Genomic DNA, 27,224 nt, shown 5'->3' with positions numbered 1-27,224 from the left:
CAGCCTGTCTCAGCAGCCCGCACTTATCTTTCTGTCTGCTGTGACATCACCAATGCAGTATAGAGAGGTGCTAGCCAGTATACTGTAGCTACAGCTACAGTGCTGCCTGCAGAGCTCAACTCTGCCCTTATGTTTAGCAGTCAGTCCTAACTGCTGCCCATCCCAGATCCGAGGAGCATCGGTCTGTGTATACCATCTTCAGGATGGGGGAAGCTGAGGCAGTGGAACCTCACCTTGTTCACTCTGTGGCTGTCAGCACAACCTCCAAGTACCTGAGTCTGTCTCCCTCCTTTCAGCGCTGCTGTCTATCCTCCTGGATCAGGGAGAACATCAAGAAGAAGGAGTGTTGCTTCTATGAAGAGGGAAACAGGTAGGGCGTATATTGGGGGCGTATCGGAGGTATGACTGTAGGTTCTGACTTGACCTTGTCGCTGCTGTTTATGCTGCTGGTTGCATGCCATCACAGGAGTGATTTCCCTCTAGTTCAGAGCAACTCCTTCAAAAGAAGAAATAATAACATATCACAGGCTCAGCATTGTCTTAGTTAGAACAGGCTTGGTGTTTTGAGCTTTATTTATTCATTGTTTTTTTTATTGAATGTGATATGAATGTATCATACGTTATCTGTGTCTTACATGTTACTTGGTAATTGTATCCAATTCCAGGAATTAGCATGTGCATGTAATTTTTGTCTACTCAGTAAAAGCGCTCAGTGCTCATTTATCTATTTGTAACTCTGAGAATGTACATTTGGTTACATTTGTACAGTCATTGGACCCAGAGGGTTTTACAATGTTTGACAGTGTGTAAATGAGTAAACATCGGTTCTGGCCTCTCCGTTAGAGAGGCTGTGTGTAAGTGCGGCCACCTGAAGATACATCATGTAGATGAAGCTGTGAAGCCGGAGGAGTTCGCGGGAGAGTCGTGGAACAAACACAGGCATGTCTGTGAAGGACCCACGGATGCATTTGGAGACATCAACTTTGGTGGCCAGGCACAGAAAACTGGCAAGGTGAGACACTCACTCAGCAACATAATGTATTATTGTTATTTTTACAGAGCTGTAATTTAAGCTTTGTGCGTGTGTTCAATGTGCATCCATTGCATTTTTGTGTGTGTGTGTGTGTGTGTGTGTGTGTGTGTGTGTGTGTGTGTGTGTGTGTGTGTGTGTGTGTGTGTGTGTGTGTGTGTGTGTGTGTGTGTGTGTGTGTGTGTGTGTGTGTGTGTGTGTGTGTGCATCCAGTATGTGCGAGTATCCACAGACACCTCTCCACAGGTCCTGTACCAGCTGTTAACAGAGCAGTGGAATCTTACACCTCCCAACTTGCTGATCTCGGTCACAGGAGGAGCCAAGAACTTTTACCTAAAAGCTCATCTCAAGGGCATGTTCCACAGAGGCCTTATCAAAGTGGCCCAGACGACAGGTCAGCCCAGACAGAGATAAAAATCAAATCATGATAGAAAGAGAGTCAGGGGGTTAGAGAAAGAGACAGAGGATACTAAGGTCTGAGAGAGAGATTAGAGGATGATTACGTGACTGTAAACTGTACTGTATGTAGATACTCGCCTCAAAATTCCATTCCGCCAGTGTCCTATGATGTGTTTGCTGCGTTTTGACCTATGACCCATTTCTGTCCCAACTCTTCATGTGTGTGCAGGTGCATGGATCATCACAGGTGGTACACATACAGGTGTGATGAAACATGTAGGGAGGGCAGTGAGGGATTACGCCCTGAGTAGCAGCTCCACACAGGAACAGATAGTGACCATCGGAGTGGCTACCTGGGGAACCCTCCATAACAGGAAATCCCTGGTGCACCCAGATGTAAGGCTTAATGTGAATATTTCCAACCTGCATACATGAGCATTGGATACATTAACTGTCTGAAACTATGAAATATGTAATAATGATTTGCTTGATTGACCCATTTTATTCAAACAGGGTTCCCACGGTCATGAAATGCCTGGAAATATTTTGAAATTAGAAAAATATTTTTCCAGTACTGGAAAAGATTTGGAATTGATCAAGGGTCCCGGAAGGTCCTGGAAAAAATAGCTATGCATTGTCTTTGGTTATTGATTTTGTTAATACCTCTGAAATGACAAATTCAACATTGGCCAAATTGTCAGTATTAGAATATTAGAGTCAGAAATTGTAGCATAGCAGATCTACATGCTCACTACGCCTCGCGTTGCGAGGCGTTGTGACCATGTAGATCGGCTATTTTCACAATAAAACCGTGTTATACAAAAGTCCTCTACTCATTGCGCATAGGAGTAAACGACTCGTTATTGAGCTGAATTATTGTTATATAGGGCTGGAAATTGGATTAAATATTCTGGAAAAGTTTGTGAACTTTTGTGAAAGTTTGGGAAATGAATTGGTAAAGATATGTGGGAACCCTGTTCAAAGTATCTAAAATACGTCCATTTTAGTTTTTCTTTTTTCTTTTATCTCATTTACTCCTTATTGTTCTCTTCCGTTCTCTTCCACAGGGTTGCTTCCCTGCTCACTATGTGATGGATGAGCAAGGACAGGGCCGGCTGTCGTGCCTGGACAACAACCACTCTCACTTCCTGCTGGTGGACGACGGGACCCACGGACACTACGGCGTGGAGATCGAACTACGCAGCCGCCTGGAGAAGCTCATCTCCCAGCAGCCCCTGGGGAACAGAGGTGAGGTGGCCGATGCCAGGGGTGTCGCACCAAATTCTGGGCCCTGGGTACAAGGATTCACTGCGTTATTTTGTGCTTTAACTATTGAAAAATATCAGATAAATAAGCTCACAGCAAGCTTGTAGATCTGCTATTTCGTTGTGACATTTTGTGCAAGTCTTTGAAGATTTTTATTTTTTTAAACCTATGTTTCTATGTCAGTGGTGCTCAAACCTTTTCATGTGGAAGGACCCCCAAAATGAATATACGGACCCCCCATCTCAAAATGTTTCGTTCCAGGGACCCCCCAGAAGCAAAATCTGAGTTACAAATGTTCGCTTAAAAAATACATACTGTATATTCAAAGATTTGCACACATTTTCCCGACTCTGTGCCGCGCTGTCAGCTTGTAGATCTGCTATTTTTCAATAGCTAAAGTATAAAATAATCCTGTCAGTGACACTGATGTTGTTGTCCTCCAGAGAGCTGCGTGACAATCCCAACGGTATGTGTAGTTCTGGATGGAGGACCAGGGACTCTAAACGTGAGTCATCATCCATATATGTATACCTGTCTGTCTCTGCCCGTCTGCCAGCCTGCCTCGATGTCTCTCTCTCTTCTGACGGTCTCTCTCTTCACCCAGACCATCTTCAATGCCATGATCAATGACACGCCATGCGTGATCTTGGAGGGTTCAGGTCGGATAGCGGATGTGATAGCCAACGTGGCAGGGATGCCCATAATCCGCGTCACAATTGCCCTCATACATCAGCTTCTGAAGAAATTCTTTGGTGCCGAGTATGACACCTTCTCTGACCTCAAGATCTTAGAATGGACCAAGAAGGTAACATTACAGGCTTCAAAACAAGCCTGAACGCTGCTCAGAGCTCTGTAAGATCAGTGAGCAATGTGTTTTTTGATGTGAAAACATGGTAATTGTAATGAACTCTAGTGAATTCTCTATACCAGATACAGGACATTATCAGGATGCCTCAGCTGCTGACTGTGTTCAGGATCAGTGAGGAGAAGCATGGGGATGTGGACGTGGCTATTCTTCAAGCACTACTTAAAGGTGGGTTGGCATACAGTAGTTAGTTTTTAACCACTTGAAAGTCCCTATTCTGGGGAAAACATTCAGCAAAGTTAGCAGATCAATAAACTCACAATGTGTCGCAATTCATTGTGAGATGGAGGTTGGCTATTTTCGGGAAAGGGATTTGGTGTTCGGGGGGGGGGGGGGGGGGGGGGTCAGCAGACCTAGTATAGAGTTCTGGAGACCCTGGTCAACTACGTATGGATGGTTTAAGTGGTTAAATAGAAGGGTAAAGAAAAGATTTCCCATAATGTTAAGGTCTGAGCCTCATGTCTGTCCCTCTGTAGGTCTGAACCAGGACCTGTTACATATTACCTATTGACCATATTCACCTGGCAGCCATGTTTTAAATTTGCATTTAAAACTGTACCTACATAGGGTGACAACAAGGGTGGCAAGTCTTAATGGCAAGATGGCCGCTGTGTGAATATAGTCAATTGGAAATCCTAGGAAAGAGCGCTGTTAAATGGGATCCTTTTTTTGTGTGTGTATTATTGGATGGTTGCATATGACATGGCTGACCTCAATCGAAGATGTTCAATCCCTTCCTGGAATAAAGGAATGCAGAGTACTGTACATCACCGATGTCCGAGATACAGACAGTCTTTGTGCCAAGCAAGCTCTCAGAAGGTGTACTCTTCCCTCGCAGAAAAACTGAGTGACCAAACTGCTATATCAAATGTCCTGAAGTTTGAAACCCAAGACATTGCAGATATTCTTTCGTAAAATAACTTGCACAGCGTTTCTATCTAGAGAGATTTATAAGGGACATAGAGTACGCTTGTGTAAAGCTCACATTGCCTCTTACTGATGACTAGCCTAAACCAATAAGACACAATGCATGGTGTTAAAAGCATACTAATCTAAAATGTAGATCTCAAACATTCTCTGCCAGTATCCTTATGATCCACTAGACCACACTAGGATTTTGATGATTCATCACTTTATCTAAAACTGTCTGCCCCTTGTTATTGATCTAATTAATATGCTCTGGAACATGACATCTGTGTAGCACCACAGAGGAATGACACATTATAAATGAAATAAAGGGCATTAGGGTATACTCAGAGTTTGTCCCATTTTCAAGTATACTTGAGCAAACTGCCTTCTGATTAGACTAATTGGATAATCTCATCAGCCAAAAACATTCATGTAGATACGTTTTGTTGTCCTCCTAGCCTCCAGGTGCAACGAGTCCCTGGGCAAAGAGAACTTGCAGAGACAACTGGAGCTGGCTGTGGCCTGGAACCGTGTAGACATAGCTGAAACCGAGATCTTCACTGAGGAGAGCCAATGGAAGGTAGATAACATTATAGCTCCATTCTGGCCTTGGAACGCCTCAGGATCCCCCAGTCAGAATTTGCAAATGTGGCCCGGGAAAGGGAAGTAGAGCAGTGGTTCTCAAAGTGGAATCCAGGGACTCTGTGGGTTCCTTTAGGGGGGTCTAAATTGACCCATACAAGTCTGTAACTCTGACAGTGTACAAATGAAACCAAATGAACCCTAACAGGTTCATTCCCAGCAAGCCAAATGACGTCATGATGACTTTATGATAACGTCCCCCAGTGACTCCGGTGACGTTCAGAACTAGGCCAGATCACAGCCCATATGGGGATGATCTTGACATCATATGGACTATAGGATTATTGTTATTGATTGTAATGTTAGTTGAAATATGAGCATATAAGGTTATATTCTGGTACATATCTGACTAGTTATGATATTTATCTGGCCTCGATTGGACTCTCTTTGATTAATCCGGGACGTCCGTTTTCGTGGGCAGGATTTATGTTGTTTGAAATCAGGTGATATTCTAGGCCAGATCTGACTAGTCATGGTTTGACTTGATCTGGCCCCAATTGAGAGGTCACTGATTGGTCCAGGTCCTGTGTGCTTGCTGGGTTTGGTTCCATTTGTATACTGTCAGAGTTAAGGGGAGACCTTGAAATTTGAAAGTTTGAGAAACACTGTGGTAGAGGATGGATGGATGGATATGTCATACACCCGGTCAACTAAACATCTCTGCTATTGTTTCAGAGTCTAACGTCCAACAGAAAATGGCAAGTAGTCATGATGAAAGTGATGTGAATACTGTAGTGTAGCCTAATAATGCTTTGTGTCCATGCATTCTTCAGTCCAGTGACCTGGAACAGGCCATGTTCTCAGCACTGGTGGGCGACAAACCTCAGTTTGTCCACCTACTGCTGGACAACGGCGTGTCCTTGCGGCACTTCCTCCAGGAGGAGGACACACTGTGTGAACTCTACAACCAGCTGCCCAGCTGCTACCTCCTCCGCAAGCTGGCTAAGCGGGTGAAAAATGACCGAAACCGCTGGGGGAAAGTGGTCGGCATCAGGAGTCGGCCCAGCTCAATGGGAGCCTCTGTCATCTCCATGGCTCACGTCTCAGAAGAGGTGCGCCACCTGCTGGGAAGGTTCACCCAGCCGCTCTACCCTCTGACCGCCACGAGGTACTCTCTCAACATGGACAGGGACGACACCGAGGACACCTCTGTGTCGGTGAGTGGCGTAGCAAAGGGCAGACAGCAAGCCATTCTCTCTGTCTATCTGTGGGCATTCCATTTATAAAAACACAGAAGGACAACTTTTTTCATGGTTCATATTTTAGATTGTAATTAGAGAAAAGAAAGAAAAAAGAAAGGATGAGTGTTAAAATGTTTTCATTTACTACTTTCTATGTTTTAGAGATTTGAATGATTTTGATTTCAGTGGTTGGGGGCATACGTACAAGTCGCTAAATACGTCTTTTTACTGACAATAAGCCCATTTCCAACATACACCGCAATCTTTCATGGGCAGAAGTGACTTAGTAGTGTTACTGTAACTAGTAATAAAGAAATCGCTGGCTTATTGTGTCTAGAAATACATTTATAGCCACTTGTATGCATGCCAAAACGTGCTAAAACGATAGAACAAAGTAAATGAAAACATTTTAACACTCACCTTTTCCTCTTCTCTAATTACAATCTAAAATATGAACCCTTGTTGTAAAAAAACAAAGTTGTCATTTAAGTGAACCACTATGAGGATCCCTGAAGAAGGCCACACCTACAGTATGATATGGTTGTTAATTTATTGGCTACTTGAATTACTGTAACTTCAATGAAATATATTGATATTATCTTCGAATTAATCTGCTATACAGTACTTTTTGGTCCTGTTCTTCAGCTTCCTGCCAAAGGTGAGGCGGAGCTCCAGCACACAGAAGCAACAGAGGAGCCCTTCAGAGACCCAGGGAGAGACCTCTTCCTGTGGGCTGTGCTCCAGAACAATAAGGACCTAGCTGAGATAGCCTGGGAGCAGGTGATAAATGCCATCGACCATATTCACACGGCAGCCACCTTCTTTCTGTTTTACTTTATACATGCCTTATACCAGGGGTCTTCAACAGGGGGTCCGGGACCCCTAGGGGGTCCTCAGAGTTACTACAGGGGGTCCTCCAAATCTTTGTTTGATAGAAGCCTTTTCTATGTCAACCACTTGAACCCTGGCGTCCATATTCTGAGAACTTTAGCCAAAAATAGCGCAGATCTACAAGCTCACAACGCCTTGCGCTGCAAGGCATTGTGAGCTTGTAGATCGGCTATTTTTGGCAAAGAGGTTTTGTGTAGAGGGGAAAAAGTACAGAGTGAAAGGTCAAGTTTATTATGTATTGTCGGTTCAAGTGGTTAATATATGGAAACACAAATTTACATGAACCCAAAATACACTGATGATTGTGCTGTCAAACGATGAAACTATATGGTATCTATGGGTTGTGGGGGTCCCTGGTTCATCTCTCTCTCGACTAAAGGGTCCTTGGCAAGAAAACGTTGAAGCCCCCTGCCTTATACAGTAACAGGCATAAAAGCATGTACTGTGCCTTTACTTTGCTTGTGTGTGCGACTGTGCGTATGCACGTTTACTCATGAGAAATGTGTGTGTGTGTGTGTGTGTGTGTGTGTGTGTGTGTGTGTGTGTGTGTGTGTGTGTGTGTGTGTGTGTGTGTGTGTGTGTGTGTGTGCGTGCGTGCGTGCGTGCGTGCGTGCGTGCGTGCGTGCGTGCGTGCGTGCGTGCGTGCGTGCGTGCGTGCGTGCGTGCGTGCGTGCGTGCGTGCGTGCGTGCGTGTACAGTGCAGAGACTGCATATCTGCTGCTCTGGCTGCCAGTAAGATCTTGAAGAAGATGGCTATAGAGGTCGGCGATGCAGACGATGCAGAGGGAATGAGAGAGCTAGCCAATCATTATGAGAGGCATGCCATAGGTAAGCCACCATCTCTTCAACCTCTGTTTCTCCACGTAGGGTCTGGGGACCCCCAGGGGTCAGAGGGAGAGTTCCAGCTAAGGATTTTACATTGTAGATTGAGGTCTTCGAGAAAAGAAAATCATATCAAATGGGGGTCTATTGTCTACTATATATACATTTGTTGTATTATTATTTTTAACCTGAGGGTCCTTGAAATGAAAATGTGTGTGTGCGTGCGTGCATGTGTGCATGCTCTCCAGGTGTGTTCAGCGAGTGCCATTGCGGTGATGAGGCACGAGCACAGAAGTTACTGGTTCGAGTCTCACCGTCCTGGGGCAGGACCACATGCCTTAGACTGGCCCTAGAGGCAGATGACAAAAGCTTTGTGGCTCTGTCAGGGGTGCAGGTACGTACAGTACAGTACCCTCATCTTTATTTGTATGTGACTTTTTTTGTATGTGGCTTATTTGCACACAATTCTGTGCATAAATCTGTCTTAATGTGTGTTTGAATATAATAGAGAAAGATGTAGATATTGATGATCTAACCGGTTGAAGGGTCTTCGTCCCTCAGGCTCTGTTGACCCAGATCTGGTGTGGGGAGCTAGCGGTGGACAATCCTGTGTGGAGAGTACTGACCTGCCTTCTCTTCTTCCCCCTTATCTACACTGGGTTTCTGGCTTTTAGGTTGGTGGCCTCCTTTATACTTTGTTGTATGTATGCTGGTGTGGCTCTCTGAAAATAACAGTCTTTCAAAGTAAAAACAAAATTTAAAGTTGTACACATTTATCACCACATGGTGGCAGTGAAGCACACACTTGGTATAATTCAGCTCCTTATTCATTATTTATTATGAAAGGTAGACCAGACATAATAGATGTAGGGAAACAACTTGATGGGAGTCTTAAAATTTCTGACCAATGGGGTAACACTTGCTATGCATCCCATATCTATAATGCTTTATAAACATAAACGGTCACAATACTTAACAATTAGGCCTACTCAAATACTCTTTCTTTTGACCAAGGGTTATAATTTCCTTTGTTTAACATTTCTTTGTGAATTCAAAAGACGTGATGAAGTCATCCAAAGAGAAGCTGAGCGGAGTGAGGAGATGATCACCATGGAGACTGTAACAGGAAGTTCCATTCGTAGAAAGACTTTTGTTCCGTAAGTGGACAATAGCTGTGTGCGTTGTATGATTTGAATGCTTACAGCAGAAATGCAAACAATAATATGCATAATGCAAGCTAATGCATGTGTTTGAATGTTTATAGTGTTCTACTGTACATACAGTACATGCTGGTATCCACTCCTTACCTGACTATGAGTGGTTTCTGGGCACTCAAAAGTAAAAAAAAATAATAATATATATATATATATATATATATATATATATATATATATATATATATATATATATATATATATATATCCTTTTTGGAAATTGTAATAATTTGGCAATCAAGGAGTTTGCAGGGATACCTTGACCTTTTTTATCTAGTTATTTTTTGATATTTTAATTTCTTGCTATTAAAAACTCCTCTCCACACACACACACACACGCACGCACAAACAAACACACACACACACACACACACACACACACACACACACACACACACACACACACACACACACACACACACACACTTCTTTCTTTTTTGGCGGTCGCTCCTTTGAGGGAAGACCTGTTCGGTTGTAGCTCTGCAGTATTTTTATGTATATATTATTTTTCATGTATATATTCTTCGTTCCCTTTCTTTGATGTACCTTGCTCTTTACTGTACACTGTTACATTTTTTTTTTCTTTTCATACTTCTCTTTAATTATGTAAATATCCTTATACTACTGTGCTGCCTCCGGGCGACTAATTTTCCCCCTTGGGATAATAAAGGTATCTATCTATCTACAGACAACCCCCCGCAATAAATCAACGTATCCAAGCTATCCATTTAAGCTCAGTGACTTCTGGTACTCTAACTCTCCTCAGCACCCTTCCCGTTCTGAAGACCCTGAAGCCTCTGGGGTGCTGGTCCAGACTGGTCAGCCTGTACAGCTCGCCTCAGGTCAAGTTCTACTGGAACATTGTGTCCTACTTTGCCTTCCTCTTCCTGTTTGCGGTAGTGCTGATGATTGACTTCCAGACCACGCCCTCCTGGACAGAGATACTGCTCTACATCTGGCTCACTTCTTTAGTGTGCGAGGAGGTCAGACAGGTAAGACCACTGCAGCGGGTTGACTCCCATCACGCAGTGGTGGAAAAAAGTACTTGCACATCTTATTCAAGTAAAAGTTACTGCGATGTAGAAATACTCTGTTACAAGTGAAAGTCTGGAACTTAAAATGTACTTGAGTAAAAGTATGAAAGTGTTGGCATCAAAATCTACTTAAAGTTATACCATGTAACTTTTTTTATAAAACAAATCTTAAAATTGTCCTAACTGTTAAATCGCTAAAGTTTTAGAACACCCACTCCGTTATTTTCAGCTTCTAAAGCCTTCTCTTTATATGTTTTCTATGTTCCTGACCGGGCCCCGGTTTTCGCGGAAAAATTACGTCATCATACAACCGGCCAATCACAGCGAGGGTTATACACTGCCGGCCAATCACAGCGCATCTTGAAGTGGGGTCGCTATGACGATAGAGCGGCCATATTTGTAGGCGCCCGTGTGTCTCTCGCCTCTATACTTGGGTGAAGCATGAGTGAAGGAGTCCTTTTCTCCGGAATGCCTGAACGCACAGGAACCAGGGACCCCTCCAAAGATAGATCTCGGCGAGGTGGAGGCAGACGCGGGGGTTGTGAGGCCCGGTCCGCGGCGAAAAACGGACGAAAGACGCGGACGCGACCGCGGTTTGCTATAGAGCTACTGACCACAAGTTGAGCAACTTACACAGTATAGCTTTAAAGTAAAAGTACAAAATGTTTGAAAATAGCAGATCTGTGGTTCCCCTGACACATCACTGTGACATCACAGTGATGTCAGATACTCAGAGCAGGGATCTCCATATATGGGTTTAAACAGGTGACATCACAGTGATGTCAACTACTCGGAGCAGGGATCTCCATATATGGGCATAAAAGGGATTCTGTTAGGGATCTCCATATATTGTATCCCAGATGATGCCCTGTTAGGAGAACCACACTAACAGAATCCATATATGGCCAAGACAGATGGCCAAGACAGATCGCCCTTAGGCGTCTTACTGGTAATCCATCTGTGCGGAAATGCACGCATAACATACTGCATGTGCACAAACACAGCTTTTGTGATGAGGATCCTCATCACTTCATGAACTGATGACAAATTAAAATGGCATTGTTTATATTTTTGCCCATCCTTCCTGTTTCATGGGTGGGCTTCATGGTTCGGCAAGGCTTACTTACTTATTTACTTACATACTTCCTGTTTCAGCTTTTTCATGACCCTGATGGATTCGGGTTCCGTAAGAAGGCGAGGATGTACATCAATGAGTACTGGAATATCCTAGATGTGCTTTCCATTGTTCTCTTCATTATCGGCCTTGCCTTTAGGTGAGCGTCACCCCTCTGAGAAAGGCAGATGTAAGATTAACAAGTTGTTGGGTTTGCTATGACTGTCTATTCTCTCCTCTTCTAGGCTACAGACTGAGCTGTTCTATGCAGGTAAAATCCTCCTCTGCATTGACTTCATAGTCTTCTCCCTCCGTCTGATGGCCATTTTCACTATCAGTAGAACCCTGGGCCCCAAGATCATCATTGTCAGGAGAATGGTGAGAGGTTGGATGGATACACACACACACACACACACACACACACACACACACACACACACACACACACACACACACACACACACACACACACACACAATGCGCGCATACACATACTCGCACGCCCGCACAAACAATACACCAAGATCAACGGGACCACTTTCTTGTGTCTATCCTTTTGACGTTTTGCTGTGTACATTGCTTCTCTGCATATTATCAATAAATTCATCAATCAATCAAATGGATGAGGGATAGTCCATTCTGGTATTTTGACTTATGACACTGATGGCTAATCTGAGCGTGATGCTTCTTAATCTGAGCATGATGCTTCAAAACACCTTTTTATCTAGTACAATATAGTCCCCAAGTACTGCTGTTTTTTGTCCTGGTAGGATAGAAAACCACAATGTTTCCCAGTGAAAGTTTTGTAAAGCAGTTGTTTGTAAATTGTTATAATAATAAACGTAACAACGTTTCCAGACTATTTCCACTCTGATACCAGACATCAGTGCTTTTGTTCGTGCCTGTAAAGGCCACCTGGTTTCAAAGCATGCGATCCTCCATCATTCCGACTGTTGCATCTCTCTTGTAACAGTTTTTCTTTGTCTCTCTCTCTCAGATGACGGATATGTTTTTCTTCATGTTCCTGTTGAGTATCTGGGTGGTGGCGTACGGTGTGGCCAAACAGGCCATCCTCATACACAACGAGGACCGGCTGGACTGGATTGTCCGGGGTGCTGTGTACGAACCATACCTCACCATTTTTGGGAATGTCCCTTCAAATATTGATAGTGAGTGCAGAAGGACCATTCTATTCCTGTGCAGAAGGACCATTCTATTCCTATTGTTTATTGCGACCGTCAGGTCGCAAGTATGAAAAGGCTGTCTGTCTGTCCGTCCGTCCGTCCGTCTGTCTGTCTGTCTGTCCGTCACGTCACGTCACACTTTTGCCCTTCTCGTATCTCCGGCACCGTTGCCCCATATCGATGCCAAACTTTGCACACACACTCCTTGGATGGCAACTCACAACCTCCACTTCTCATTTCTCACATGGACCTCTTCTAGCGCCACCATGAGGCAGATTTTTGCAAAACACATTTTTGGACACTGCTCCTACAGATTTTGGCCTAAAATCACGCAAAGCGGTGCACATTATCTCTAAAGTCATGTCATCAACATGGATCTGTTCCATTTCCCATATTCCCTCCTGATTGGCTACGATTGCCTTCTAAAGTTTCTGTATGCGACCTGACGGTCGCTTATCTCCCGATTAGGGAGTTTTACTGGTTAAACATTATTTTAAAACATTTAGATGAGTCAGTGGTGATAGAACAAACACAGAAAATGACATTCACGAACCAGTGCCATTATGATTACCAGATGTCAGATGACCTCTGCACCCACTGAGCTATGGGCGAATATTACATGGTCATTCATTAACTCGTTTGGCCAACCAGGGACTCCAGTCGCTTATAGTACGTTTTTTTCCAACAACTGACCGCGCGTGTATGTCTGTCTGTCCATATGAGTACGGCCTCAACAGCTGCAATACCGCTGGGTGACCTACCTTCAAGTGGCACTGTTGAGCAGCTTATGGCATCACTCACTCCCACTGGGTGGGATTTTTTATTTATTTATTTTTTGTATTTGAGTTGCATGATGTACTGACTACTAACAAACAAATAATGATCATTTGCAAATACCTGGAACATTTTTCAAGTTTACTCATACTGTATATAAGTGAGTAGTACATTTAGAGAAAGCATGTTACAGAAGTGACATTGTGGTAGCACTGACCACAGCAGACAGTTACTTTCTTGCTTCAGACAATTATTCTTGGGTCTATTTGCTTTTAAAACACCTTAGACAAATGCATTTGGGTCCCCATCCAGGGCCTTATTATATCCAGGCCCATGCATTTGGGTCCCCATCCAGAATCAATGGGGGTAAATTTAATATAATCTCTGTTTCTTAGGAATGCAACAAATATAAAACAAAATTATTGAACTCAATGCTCCATGGTGTGACTAATCAATAGAACAAATGTCATTTTGGGGGTGAACTTCTCCTCTAAGTATTTATTCCTCTATGTCCTCTACAGATGCTGAGTTTGACATAAGCTCCTGCAGTGTGAATGGCACAGATCCTCTCAAGCCTAAGTGTCCTGTGCTCAATGACAACCAGATGCCAGCATTCCCAGAGTGGCTCACCATCATCCTGCTCTGTGTTTATTTGCTTTTTGCCAACATACTGCTACTCAACCTGCTCATAGCCATCTTCAAGTGAGTTTACCTTGTGATGCACCTGTGCTCTGGTTCAGTCTTATCTGCATGACAGAGACTGACTCACTTAGGATATACATATTGATATTGGAACGTTTGTAGGTATCAGAATCAGACCATTTTGTAGTATTCCGTGGGAAGAGGGAGGACAGAGACAGAGTGAGGACAAAGGAATATAAACCAGGGATATAGATAGAGAACAGGTTAAATGAAAACAAATAAACAAATGAAGGTAATTATATAGTATACCAATTCAGATAGCGTACCGGTATGTGAAAGCAGGCATGTACAGTATGTAAGTATAAGTGCTTCAAATTCAGGTTAAAGGAACACATTTCACCCAAAAGTCCAAATTCACCCTCATGCCAACTGAAATGAAGGCTAGGTGCTAGGTTCCTTTGTCCCACCACAACAGGAGCCGATCATCAAAAACAGCTTGTAATCAGTTCTTTACAGTTCCACAAAGGGAAAATAAATCACAATAAAATTACTCCATACAGCTTACGCAGCATAATCTAAGTCCTCTGAAACTATACAATCACTGTGTTAGTGGTAAAGACCTGTATTAACACTGATAAACGTGGATTGACTCCAATCCTTTGTCTTTTCCTCGTCTCCTCCTCTCTGTTCATTCGTAGCTTTACCTTCCAGCAGGTGCAGGACAACACGGACAGGATCTGGAAGTTCCAGAGGTATGAGCTGATCAAGGAATACTACAGCCGCCCCGCTGCCCCTCCTCCCTTCATCATCCTCAGCCATCTCTACATCTTCATCAGGCGCATGGTGTTGCGCAAGCCCCCCATCAAATCTAAGGAGTTCAGTAAGTGCCGAGTTAGTTTGCGTTATTGCGTTACAAGTTACAACTGCTGATGTTGGTGAAATACTGGTGAATTGCATGGTGCGTGCTGCGTGTGTGCGCGCGTGCATGTGTGTTCCTGAGATAGGAAACATTTTTGGACGTCGGACCTGTTGATTGGGGTCTACTGGATGTCAAATTGTGGTCAAATTGTTGTCCCCATTTTGATTTAACTGCTGTTTCATAAGGTTGGGGTTAAGGTATTACAATTACAATTTACAATTTAGGCATTTAGTAGACGCTTTTAATCCAAAGCGATTTACAATAAGCAGGTCAATATACATCAACATCAATATAATAAGCAAGATAATATGTCAGTACATCAACAACAATACAACAAATGCATAGAAATATCAATCTAGAAAAACAATACCACGCTTCTAGCTTCATGTGTGGTCATCGAGGGAATGGGAGTGTTACAGTAGTCCTATGGGTTTAGGTGGAGTCTGAAGAGTTGAGTCTTCAGTCCATGGCGGAAGCTATGGAGTGAGTCTGTAGTTCTAAGTGCGACAGGGAGTTTATTCCACAGTTTGGGGGCCAGGAGGGCAAATTGTCTAGGACGAGTGGATTTTTATCCTGGGGTTTTTAGCGAGGGCTCTGTCAGCATCCCTGTGTTGGCTGATCTGAGTGAACGGGTGGGGTTGTAGGGGTTGATCAGGGTTTGGAGGTATTGAGGAGCTGTACCTTTGGCTGCGGGTATTGGTTAGATTGGCTATGGTTAAGGTTAGGTTAAGGAGATATGAAATTAATTTAAGTCATCGCAATGTCCCCAAAAGTTTTTTGTGTTTGTATGCAAGAGAGAAATGGAATGAGTGCATTTTATATGCCTTGAGTGTTAGGGTAAAAAAAAAATCAAACCTCGGTTCGAAGTGAAGCGGTGGACAGATAAAACCTCTATTCTGAATGTATTTGGAGAGCTGGTATGACAGTTGGTATAATAGGTTTAAAAAATATATAGATTAAAACACATACATTAAAATAAGAATTTGTAATTAAATAAATACATAAATAAATTAAAGGATATTGTCTGGAGAGCCGGTTGCCTATTCATTCTGGACTGATATTTTACACGTACGGGACAGGAAAACCTGTTCATTCTGGCCTGGAGTGACCATATATGGACATAAGGTAACATACATTGTGTTTTTAGAAAAACCCTGTTCATTCTGGACTGAGATCACCATATATGGTAATTAAACGGACATTCTGTTTTTGAAAAACCTGTTCATTCTGGCCTGGAGTGACCATATATGGACATAAGGTAACATACATTGTGTTTTTGAAAAGCCCTGTTCATTCTGGACTGAGATCACCATATATGGTAATTAAACGGACATTCTGTGGGACAGGAAAAGCCTGTTCATTCTGGCCTGGAGTGACCATATATGGACATAAGGTAACATACATTGTGTTTTTGAAAAGCCCTGTTCATTCTGGACTGAGATCACCATATATGGTAATTAAACGGACATTCTGTTTTTGAAAAAGCCTCTTCATTCTGGACTGAAATGACCATATATGGGCGTGATACACACAAAGCCATTCATTGGAAGCGGTTTTCACCGCTTCAAAAATCTGGACCACTTATAATGTAATAATGCTTATTCCTGTGTTCCCTCAGAGAATGAGTTGCCTAAAGCAGAAGAAGAGGAACTGCTGTCCTGGGAGGCCTTAATGAAGGACAACTACCTGGTGTCCACACGGCATTCTCACAGTCAGAGCATGGAGCGCCGCATTCTAGACACAGCTCAAAAGTAAAAGCCTTTATTAGCTCCCTAGAAATGTCCTATAGCAGGGGTCTTCAGAGAGATGAAGCAGGGACCCCCATAACCTTTTCAGAGATGCCATATAGTTTATTGTTTGACAGCACAATCATCAATGTATTTTGGATTCATGTCAATTTGTGTTTTCAGACCACTTGAACTGTCAATACCTGGTACTTAATAAACTTGAGCTTTCACTGTACTTAGTCTGCTTTTTCCCCCTCCAAAGCTCTTTGCCTCGCGCTGCGAGGCGTTGTGAGCTTGTAGATCTGCTATTTTTGGCTAAAGTTCTCAGAATATGGACGCTAGGGTTCCTGTGGTTAATAATATAAAAAAGGGTGAAAAAAAGTTCCTATCACACAAGGATTTGGAGGACCCCCTGTAGTAACTCTGAGGACCCCCAAGGGGTCCCGGACCCCCTGTTGAAACCATTGTTCTATAGCACTTTGACTGGAAATATACATACTGTATATTGAGATGGCAATGCAACATGCAGCTGTGCCTCCATGCTCTGACGTTTTTTCCCCCTTCTTTAAATTCACTCCAAAAGTTGCTTGTTAAAGGTATGTGCTTGTTTATGTCCTCAGGGTTACCACCATAACAGAACAGTTGGAGCAGGAGGAAGAGACAAGCTCTGCTGCCTTGGTGAAAAGACTAGTTCAACTCGAGGAGCAGGTTGTCAGCCCATCTTCAGTTATTGCTGATGTTGCATCTGCTGCTGGCATCTGCTGCCATTGCACGTCACTTTACAAAAACGATTAGATGTCTTTTCTACATGACTTGTGTCTTTTCTGTCGAGCGATGCGGACATACGACAAAGTAAAACATTGCCTTAAGCAGTCACTGTTATGCTGCTGTATGACTGCAGGGTTGATTCACAACTTGACATAGTTCTTGACGCACTCAATCGTACTCGTGTTCGTATGGGCCATTTGGATGCTTGTGAGTGACAGTATTTGACCCAGTTATTTTCTTCTCATCAGGTCTTCCAGTCAGCCAAAGCTCTGCAGTGGATTATGGACAGTCTCAAATCTCAGGGTCGTGTGGCCAAAGAGGAACCACCACAACTGAGTTTGTATCTGAAATACACATTTTATTAACACTTTCTTTTCTTCTACACGTACACACACGTCAAAATGCGTGTCACAATGAATTTGACACGACTTTGCCTCAACTGCTTGTCTCCTCGGCAGTATCAATCACGGCCTCAAAAAGTGACTCCCCAGAAACAAGGAGAGAAATGTCAGAAAGAGACAGTGACAAGTTTCATGTGAATGCCCGGCAGTTCCATTACCCAGACAGCAATGTCACCCGCTTTCCGGTGCCCGAGGAGAAGGTGCCGTGGGAGGTACTTGACATTCATTACCTGATAATCATTGCTGAGACTTTGTAGCTGGTCCTTAGATGGCTGCTGCATGATAACCGTTTGGGTTTATTGGATTTAATATGTAATATCCTCTCTTTTCTAGGTCAGCTTTACCTCATACATGCCCCCTTTTTATGTCTCCGAAAATGCGGAAGACCAGACCGATGGGTACGTTTTTATGTAAACAAAGACAACAGTTTTGAAATAGATTTTTCCTTGGATCACATTTAAAGTTAATCAACTACACCCTGGATCCTAAGAGGTTTTGTGTCATCTGATAAGGCACCAGTGTCAAGGTATTACCTAATCTACACTAAAACTTTCTTTTCCCTTCCTTTACAGATCAGAGTCTCTGTTCTTGGATAATTACAGGTATGATACCATACCAGTAAGACTCCCTAAATCGGGAGATAAGCGACCGCCAGGTCGCATACACAATCTTTAGAAGGCAATGGTAGCCAATCAGGAGGGAATATGGGCAAAATCTGTTGGAGCAGTGTCCAAAAATGTGTCTTGCAAGAATCTGCCTCATGGTAGCGCTAGAAGAGGGCCATGTGAGGGGCAACGGCAGCAGAGATATGAGTAGGTGAAAAGTGTGATGTGACGGACAGACTGACAGACTGACAGACTGACTGACTGACGGACGGACAGACAGACAGACTGACAGCCGGTGGAGGTTTTGATAGTAACTGCGACCTGGCGGTTGCAATGAGACATGTGACATTGAATAACAGGTATTATTATAACAAATATGTTTTTTGATATATCATATTACTCATCTCTCTTGTTATAATCCTGTCAAAAGAAACCCAGGAGGGAGAACGGGCATCAGGGGAAGAGGTGTACTCGGCCACCTGGGTGGCAACCTGATCATAGACCCTGTTCTTACACGGTAGGTGTGTGTTTTGTGCTCAAACCAGTGTGTATCATAGTTTATCAACAGCATTTTGTATACCAATAATGGAAAAAACATGATGAACTGAGTGACTGAGCCCTTCTAAATGTGTTTTTAGATGGCGAGATGCTGAGCGATCTTCTTTGGAGTTTCTGGCTCTTTGGAATGAGACTCAAGCGACCTGGACCCTGCCTGGGGTGAGCTTGGCAGTTTGTTCATTTAGTTTTTAGAACTGTGTTTTGTTCAGATTGGCTGGGCCAGCCTGGGTTAAACTTGGGTTTAATTTATGCTTTGACTTAAGGTGCTTAAGTTAATTTATACTTAGTGATACAGTATAAATAAATAAAAATGATAATAAAAACGTCATACTTGATTCTTGTCAGGGGCCCGTCCAATCTGATGAGCTCCTTCCAGTGACGCTTAAAAGAATCATGGGGAAACAGGTCTTTGAAAAATTAAAAGCAAAGGCCGGACAGGGAACCAAGGTAAGCAGTTTCAACAAAATCTCAAAATGACTTACAATTTATGCCATTTATGTGACACTCCTATGTGGGGAAGGTAACAATAAGCTGCCTTGCTCAAGGACACATTGGAAGGTCAGCTATTATTGACATGGTACCTTTGACATTTCCATTTCAGGATGGTATAAATGCCATCCTCTTGTCAACCCTCATCTGTTAAATTCCTGTTTCTGTGCAACTGATAATGAAACTAATGCCAAATGCAGAGGTGTTTAAACAAACATCCTTTTTATACTTTAGGTGTTTGAGGGCTACGTGGATGACTGCAGGAATACAGATCATGCGTGGGTAGAAAGCACTGTCCTAAACATTCATCTGGACAGACAGGGCATTCTTATGTCAGACATCAACCACATGGTGAGGACTCAAAGGTTTTTGTTTGTACAATGCAAAAGGTTTCATTCCAAATGTAGATGTCCACCATTTTAAATAAGCGATTGCAACTGTATTAGTAGAAAATTATAACATTTGAAAGCCGGGTTAATAAAATAGGTAACTGGTGTCTATGCATTCTCAACAGGCCATGAAAGTTTAGGCCCAGCCCTAACTTGGCCCTACCCGGCCCGAATAGTTAGCATACATTTTAGGCCCTAGTTGGCCCGAAAACGTCAGGTCGGGTCGGGTATGGTTGGGTTTGGAAAGAATTAGAGAACTCTATCACAGAGCCCGAGGCCCTACCCGGTCAGACTAATTAGCATAGCCTACATTTTAGGCCCTACCCTACCCTGCCCTAAATGTCGGGTCGGGTTCGGGTATGTTCTGGTTCGGGCAGAATTTAGGAACTCTACTATGCATTGACACTTATTCACGTAATCCTCTGTATTTGTATGATACTGAATGGTTTGGGTTAATTGTTTCTTCAGGTGGCCAGTAGCCAATGCACAGCAGAGCTTGTCCTGTGGCAGGAACTGAGCAGTAAAACACAACTGTGCCCACACCAAAGAGACGCTCTACGAAGGGTCGCAGAGCTGCACAACAGGAAGTTCTGACAATGTGACTGTAATAGGCTACTGTTAAATGCTGTGATCCGTCCTCAGGTTTTAAAATTATGTCTTAAAGTATGGCCTTTCATTTATCAAGACTAATGTTAAATACACTTGCACTGACAGCATCTGACATAAATGCTCAAGATACTGTAAGAAAAATGCCATATAGTCTACTGTTATGTGTCACATATTGGTACTGTGATCAGGATTTATGTGGCACACACTGAACTACTGTGCACTTTAATGTTGAATACAGTATGATAAATATATGCCTTCAAATCTGCACTTTAACCTGTTTCTATTCATTTTGGCATGTCAAGGAGTTAATTAGACACACACACACACACACACACACACACACACACACACACACACACACACACACACACACACACACACACACACACACACAATACATATGATATAGTATATTTCATGTTAGTTTATCAAATCAAACGCCATTAGCCTTAATATTGATTATTTACACAATCATAACTGAATATAGTTTTACAATGAATGCCATTAGCCCGCATATAGGCATAACTGAATGTAAATATGCTAGGCCTATAGAAATAATATATTAAACATTTTATGGAGTAATTTGCTGCATAAAAAATAAAATAAGCCACAATTAATTGCTTTGATCGAGTGTCATGTCTGCTTTTTTCTTAATTCAGTTCATAATCAATACAATATCTGTCTGTCTGTGTCATCTTAACAAGTCAACACCAAACTTCAAGAATATTCCTTCTGTCTCATCTGTCAAGCCCACCTCGTTCCTGTAGTTACGGAGCCGACTCCTGAGGGCGCTCATTGGCTGAATGAAAGGTGTCCAGAATAGACTAGTGCAGTATCGGTTCAACGCCCTCGCAACAACAATACATTCCCGATTCCCTGTCGTTCTTTCTTCTACAATAAGTTTGAGCTTCATATTTAAAAAACTATATACGATTAGGCTAGACAGGCTATAAAAGTATATATATTCTTTCTGAAGGATCAAGGATGTTCTGGATGGCGATCTCGCGCAGTGTTTATTGTGCTGTCAGTGCTGAAATCTAATGTCAGTGTGGTCTCATCATTTGGTGATAACCATTGCCTTTACTTGCTCCACCCCGTTGTGAAGGATCTATTTTTATCCCACATCAATGCAACGCATGCAGAGGTTACAGGTGTATTGGAACAGAGTCCGGAAGTGACGCTGAGGCTCACAAGACATGGATTAAACCATTGGATTATACAGTAAATAGACGGACCGAGCCGGGGACGCGTACGGTGAATGGGACCTCCAACAGAGCGACGAGAACGGTACCTTGCATTCTTTATTTATTAGTTGTATATTTTAGATTGTATACTATTAGAGCACAACGGTGAAAATGTTTAGATGACTACAGTTTGTATTTATGGACATGGTTTCATTGTGGGATGTAGCCTAAATGGCTAAAGCGGCTTTCTCTGTGTTCATTTAAGGCATTGAGGCTTTACACTTTACAGATTGAATAATCACCAGGCTACTGTTTAGTGTTTATAATAGAATTATGCACTCTTATATGCAACGCATTGTGTAAGTCACTGGTAATAGAAGTTGGTCTATTTAATAATGTCATTGTCAACTATTTTTCATTCTAGTAGTTTGCAAACAAACGGTAGCTCAAATTGTTGACACCGGCCGGGTGTTCGGCGTTTTCACCATCATTATTATGTAACCAACAGTGCTGCTAGTAGCAATTCTCTCTCTCTCTCTCTCTCTCTCTCTCTCTCTCTCTCTCTCTCTCTCTCTCTCTCTCTCTCTCTCTCTCCAATACATATTATAGCCTATGTATATTTTAAAGCACAACGGTGAAAATGTTACGCTTATAGTTATGTAGTGTGTAGCTGTGTACATATGCAGTGTAGTGTGTGTGTGTGTGTGTGTGTGTGTGTGTGTGTGTGTGTGTGTGTGTGTGCGTGCGTTGCGTGCGTGCGTGTGTGTGTGCGTGCGTGCGTGCACAAACGGCATACAACAATATTCCCTTGTCTGTTGTGGTACAGCAGCCTAGTAGGAAATTATAGGCTATTGTGCTGATGCAAGAGATGGGGCAAATTGGAGTATTGTATTAAAGACTAGAATATTAGATCAATATATGCCACAATTCCTCTTATTATTATTATTATTATTATTGTTGTATTTTCATGAGTGTTTTCTTGCATTGTATCTCATCTATGGTATATTGTCGACCTGATACTTGCTGAATATCCACATAACTGAAGATCTGTTTTGTTTTGTTTGATTGTTATCAAAGCATTTTCCCTTTTGCCTTTTGTGGTATGGATTACATAATGTAGCCAGAGGAATAGAGGAATATAGCCTTTCACAATATACAATGTATGTATAGACCTACAATTTATATAAACCAGTCATCAGACAGTATTCCCTGCTTGCTGTCTATACACTGGCACTATATCATGATCTTGAAATGTGTCATTAACCATTGAATCGCATTCATCTAAACTACTCAGATTTGCAAGTTCCAATGATTGCTGCTTTTCACTCCCGTGCTGTGGTTTGTCAGTGAGTGAGCCATATGTGAATTGCTGCATGTGTGACACCTGGATGCTGTGCACTGTCATGAGAGCGGTGTTGTGTTCTACTCCATTGTGCTGACTGGGACATTTCCAGTAAGTGTGTCCACGTGTGTCACCAATGGCTTACGGCTCCTGTAACTGCTGCTTGTCTGCTATATCAGCTGAGTGGTGCAGGGTGCAGTTACAGGTCACAAAAGGCACCAATCAGCCAAATGTAGTCCCCCGCAAACGTGTTGAAGGGCTACATCGCTCTCATGTTTTCTTTGTGTTCTTAACTATGGCACAAAGTCACCTAACACCAGCTCTGTAAATGTGTGAATAGCCAAGCGTGGAGTGGTTTTGCGTTTTAGGGCTATACCCCAAAGGCAAAAGGATAATGTGATAACCAACGCACTTATGGAGAAATCTGCGGCCATTTGTTTACAATAGCTTTGAAGTGTTCTTGGTGTAGTAACAACTGGCTCCATAAAGTAGGCCTACCGGTACATTAGAATATTGTGTGTTTTGAAAGCTGGCATTGCATCAGATGCTAGTGCACCATCATCTGTTAATCAACAGATACGTTTGTCACTATTGGATAAAAACATGCTTCCATCTCTAGCCACATTACAGAGTCGATGATTGGGAGAGGGGGGGTTGCTTAGTGGATCAGCACCACAACCACTGGAATAGAAACCACGCATCAGGGTCAGGTATTATTAGCCTTTTCTTGTCATTCAGTTTCCAAAGAAATGTAAAGAAATGTAAAAATGGAAGGAGCAGATAACATCACATGTTAAGATTATTGGTCCTCGGTTCAACAATTAGGCCCCTTTGTCCTGAAGAAGAGGGTCGCCCTCAGTGACGCTGTTGCATAGCAACGTGGCTTGTCCAGTTGTCAGGGGAACGCACACATCTGAGATATCATCATTCAGTCCGAAGCGTGGTCGAGCGTTGACATAGAAAGGGGGTGGGCTCTGATGCTGGTGGTGACAGGAAGCTGTATTTTATATAATTGACATGTGTAGCAGCAGCAGTGCTGCCATGCAGCTGGCCTGATCTCTGTAATCCCAGCCCTTGAGACTAGGCAGGCCTACAGTGTTTGTTTTAGGTCTCATTTTTATAGCAAAGGGCTCAGTGAAAGGGAAGTGTGTGTATGCTGTCAACTGTCAAGCTGTAAGATGCATGAGTAAGCCCTGAGATTTGTTTCATAACAGTGAGTAGGATGTTGGCTTCTTGTTAACCTGTTTGTTTGTTTCACATGCAAGCACACTAGCACTCTTTTTAACAGGTTATAACACTGTGACTTATTATTTCACTTTGGCATCCAAACCGATGTTTGAGCGAGACTACCGGTATATGACATGGCTATAATGGCTATTTTAGAGGACTGTTTTATAGAAAACAGTGAGGGTATATACAGAATTAAAAGATAATTCTCCTATAAATGTGTGAAATCTTTGTATGTGTGTGTGTAGTTCACGTAACTCCGAACCAACCATTTGAAGTCCAACCAGGACTTCAAACCCGACGACCTGATACACCCATATGCATATATGGAGATCCGGTTGTCCAGAACCCCTGACCGACCGATATACCCATATATGGGCATGCCCCTGTATCCCAGGTAGCCCATATATGCGACCGACCAACTCATACTCAGTGTGCGTATCGATGAGGATCCGAGGACGTGATGCGCCAAGTGGGAAGTCGCCAAAAATATCGATGCATTGATTGCATTCTCAAATCTCAATATATGGAGTGCGCTGATATAAATATATCATAGATTCGCCTACACTCCATATTGGGTATGCCTGACACAGAACTCCATTACGGGCATAAAAAGGACACGTCGTCATACCAAAATTACAAACAATGTGTCTCATTGTGACATGTTGAGTTTATCTTCTATTTGAGCTATTTAGTATATAAAATTGAGTGGTGCTAACCGCTCTTATGTTTGGCTTTGTGTTGGAAAAAATCTAATCATTATTTTATAATTTTATACATTTTCACCTATGATGACACGCAGGCAAACGTTGGACAGGAGGGTTGTGAACATACATGGCTGAGCCCCTCTCTCTCCCTCTCTTCTCACCCTCTCCTTTCCTTCCAACTGAGTGACATTTCTGTAATGACACTGTCTGAGCTCCACAGGGCCCTGACTCTATCTCATCCTTCCCCTACTGTGCTGTGTACTCTCCATCCTGGCCCGGTGTGTCACACTAGGAGACTCCTAAATGCCAGTACGACTTGGCTTGATGAAGAAAATAAGCATATTCCGTCCTCTTGGCCGCCTGGTTCTGTTGGCGATGTTGGAGATAGAATGTTGCATCTGCCATGGGTTTATTGGGCAGACTGTTAGAGGATTGATTGACAAGTTGGGTTAAGCCCCACAGCGCTGAGGCCAGAGGTTTTACAGTTGTGGCTTTGAGGGGTTCGTTCAAATCTGTGCACTGTGGCAATGCTGCTGTTATAATAATGGCTTTGCCACCAAAATATGCTGAATGCTGTCGCCATGCCACCATCATATCAGATGGTTATGACAGCACAGTGATAACTAACATATTTATGCATATCTGAAGCATTAAATCATTTGGGATGATAGATCACACAGTGTGTATTTTCTCTTGGAAGTGTAATTGCCTGGAATACTGCTTTCAAACATGCAGGTGGATTGATTTTACTGTGCGTGCGTGCACATAATGTGTACAGTATGTGCATTCATCATGAGTGTGCACTATCTATACATGGTTGTAAATGTAATGCTCTCTTGTGATCCCTGTGCAAGCTGAGTTTCTATAATTACTCCAGCCTGCAGCACCTCATGGGGAGCACATTAACACACACGAGTGGATGAGCGACAACTCAAGCACACACACAAGGCACTCCGGCTATATATTGTAAGTGTGCGTGTGCGTGTGCGTGTGCGTGTGCGTGTGTGCGTGTGCGTGTGTGTGATTGAGCGTGAGCGTGCGCATGCACATGCTTTTATGCATTGTGTGGTATCTCTGTGTATTCATGTAGAATAAAGTATGTACATTATCTATGGGCTGCATCCTCCAGTGTCCTTTCAGTGCATATTATACACAGTAGCGGTAGCCTCTGCCCCCACAACCATGCTCGGCCCTCAGCTCTGCCCTGACATTGTGCATCCCTCGCTCAGTCTGACACAGCACATTGAGCAGCTGGCAACTGCGGCCCCATACCTTACCCCCTTCCACCCCACAGTGGTAATCTCAGCCAGACGATCACCTCCTGCCACCCCCCTGCCTCTCCTCCCTAATCCCCCCTCTCTCTTTCTCGCTCCACATTAGAGTTGCCACTTCCACCCACCCCATCAATTTAATTCTCCCCATCCCCCTATAACCTCCTGCAAATCTGATGGCTGCATTATGAGTATCGTCTTAGCTCCGGAGGGGTGTGTTCACTTGGCTTCTGTCGACTTGACTCCCCGCCATTCTTTTCTGTGGAATTGCAAGAGTCATAATTGAATACAAGACATCTTGTTACTGTACTTAACATGATGTGCTGCTGTTGTTGGGTTCTATATAAAGCCCTGCACGCTACGCAATCCCACATGAACCAGGCATGGGATTACCAGGTATCTAGTATTGTGGAGAAGTGGTGGGGGGCAGGGGGATGCAGCAACCTGACAATACTTTCCACTGTTATGATTCCTCCTACTGCCTATACTCCGAATTCATGATTATGGGAATCTGGATGGTTGGAGCGATTGAGGGAGGGAGGATTGTTGTGGACAGATTCCACTGGGAGTAGTGAACAGTCATTGTTATGTAATTTCCTCACAGCGCAGCGCGGCTTGGCCAGGCCGTTGGTGGACCCGGCCTTCACTGTAATCTCACTAGCATTATCTGTCTCTCGGAATCAGAATTTGTGTGTACAGCCACTCACTCAGCCATGCCTCTGTTCCCCTTTCCAACCAATGAGCCAGTCCTGTTTCTGTCTGTCGCTTTTTCACAGGGGTCGACCGATATGGGATTTTCATGTTCGATTTCGATATCGATAAGTCGTGATCAAAGAGGCCGATAACCGATATTATGAACCGATATGCATTTTAAGTAAAAAAAGAAAAAAATGTATCCCCCAATTTGAAATAGTGGTTAATTAATTTATATATTTTTCCCATCCTAAATGTCTAAAGGCTCACATCTAGTCGCCACTTACTAGAATAGCGTTAAAAACCTATTCCGCAGCAGGAAATCGGTGAAAATCAGTAACCAAGATGCAAAAAATAAATAAATAATA

General features: G+C 43.1%; 2 protein-coding genes across 2 annotated transcripts in view; both read left to right on the top strand.

Moving 5' to 3' along the window:
- Nucleotides 1-203: 203 nt before the first annotated feature.
- On the top strand, nucleotides 204-20,417 carry trpm2 (transient receptor potential cation channel, subfamily M, member 2; the record flags this gene model as incomplete). The annotated part of the gene is made up of 32 exons (XM_080752781.1): nucleotides 204-370; nucleotides 844-1,012; nucleotides 1,244-1,424; nucleotides 1,659-1,825; nucleotides 2,497-2,677; nucleotides 3,139-3,200; nucleotides 3,300-3,500; nucleotides 3,626-3,728; nucleotides 4,928-5,049; nucleotides 5,885-6,268; nucleotides 6,938-7,072; nucleotides 7,882-8,011; nucleotides 8,254-8,399; nucleotides 8,567-8,679; nucleotides 9,064-9,162; nucleotides 9,986-10,211; nucleotides 11,409-11,527; nucleotides 11,613-11,745; nucleotides 12,365-12,536; nucleotides 13,847-14,027; nucleotides 14,666-14,847; nucleotides 16,505-16,637; nucleotides 17,234-17,321; nucleotides 17,630-17,717; nucleotides 17,840-17,994; nucleotides 18,116-18,180; nucleotides 18,355-18,384; nucleotides 18,818-18,904; nucleotides 19,026-19,104; nucleotides 19,291-19,392; nucleotides 19,669-19,785; nucleotides 20,292-20,417. The coding sequence occupies 32 exons, from the start codon at nucleotides 204-206 to the stop codon at nucleotides 20,415-20,417; spliced, it is 4,443 nt and encodes a 1,480-aa protein (XP_080608907.1).
- Nucleotides 20,418-21,656: 1,239 nt separating this feature from the next.
- Nucleotides 21,657-27,224, top strand: part of map3k13 (mitogen-activated protein kinase kinase kinase 13) — a 51,707-nt gene continuing 46,139 nt past the window's right edge. The window contains exon 1 of the mRNA XM_080752561.1: nucleotides 21,657-21,719. The gene's annotated coding sequence lies outside the window, so the exon portion shown is untranslated. The remainder of the gene's footprint in view (nucleotides 21,720-27,224) is intronic.

Source organism: Nannobrachium achirus (genome assembly GCF_963921795.1).
Source record: "Nannobrachium achirus genome assembly, chromosome: 22".
NCBI lineage: Eukaryota > Metazoa > Chordata > Actinopteri > Myctophiformes > Myctophidae > Nannobrachium > Nannobrachium achirus.
Note: the sequence above shows the minus strand (reverse complement) of the source record. Positions and strands in the feature narration are given on the sequence as shown.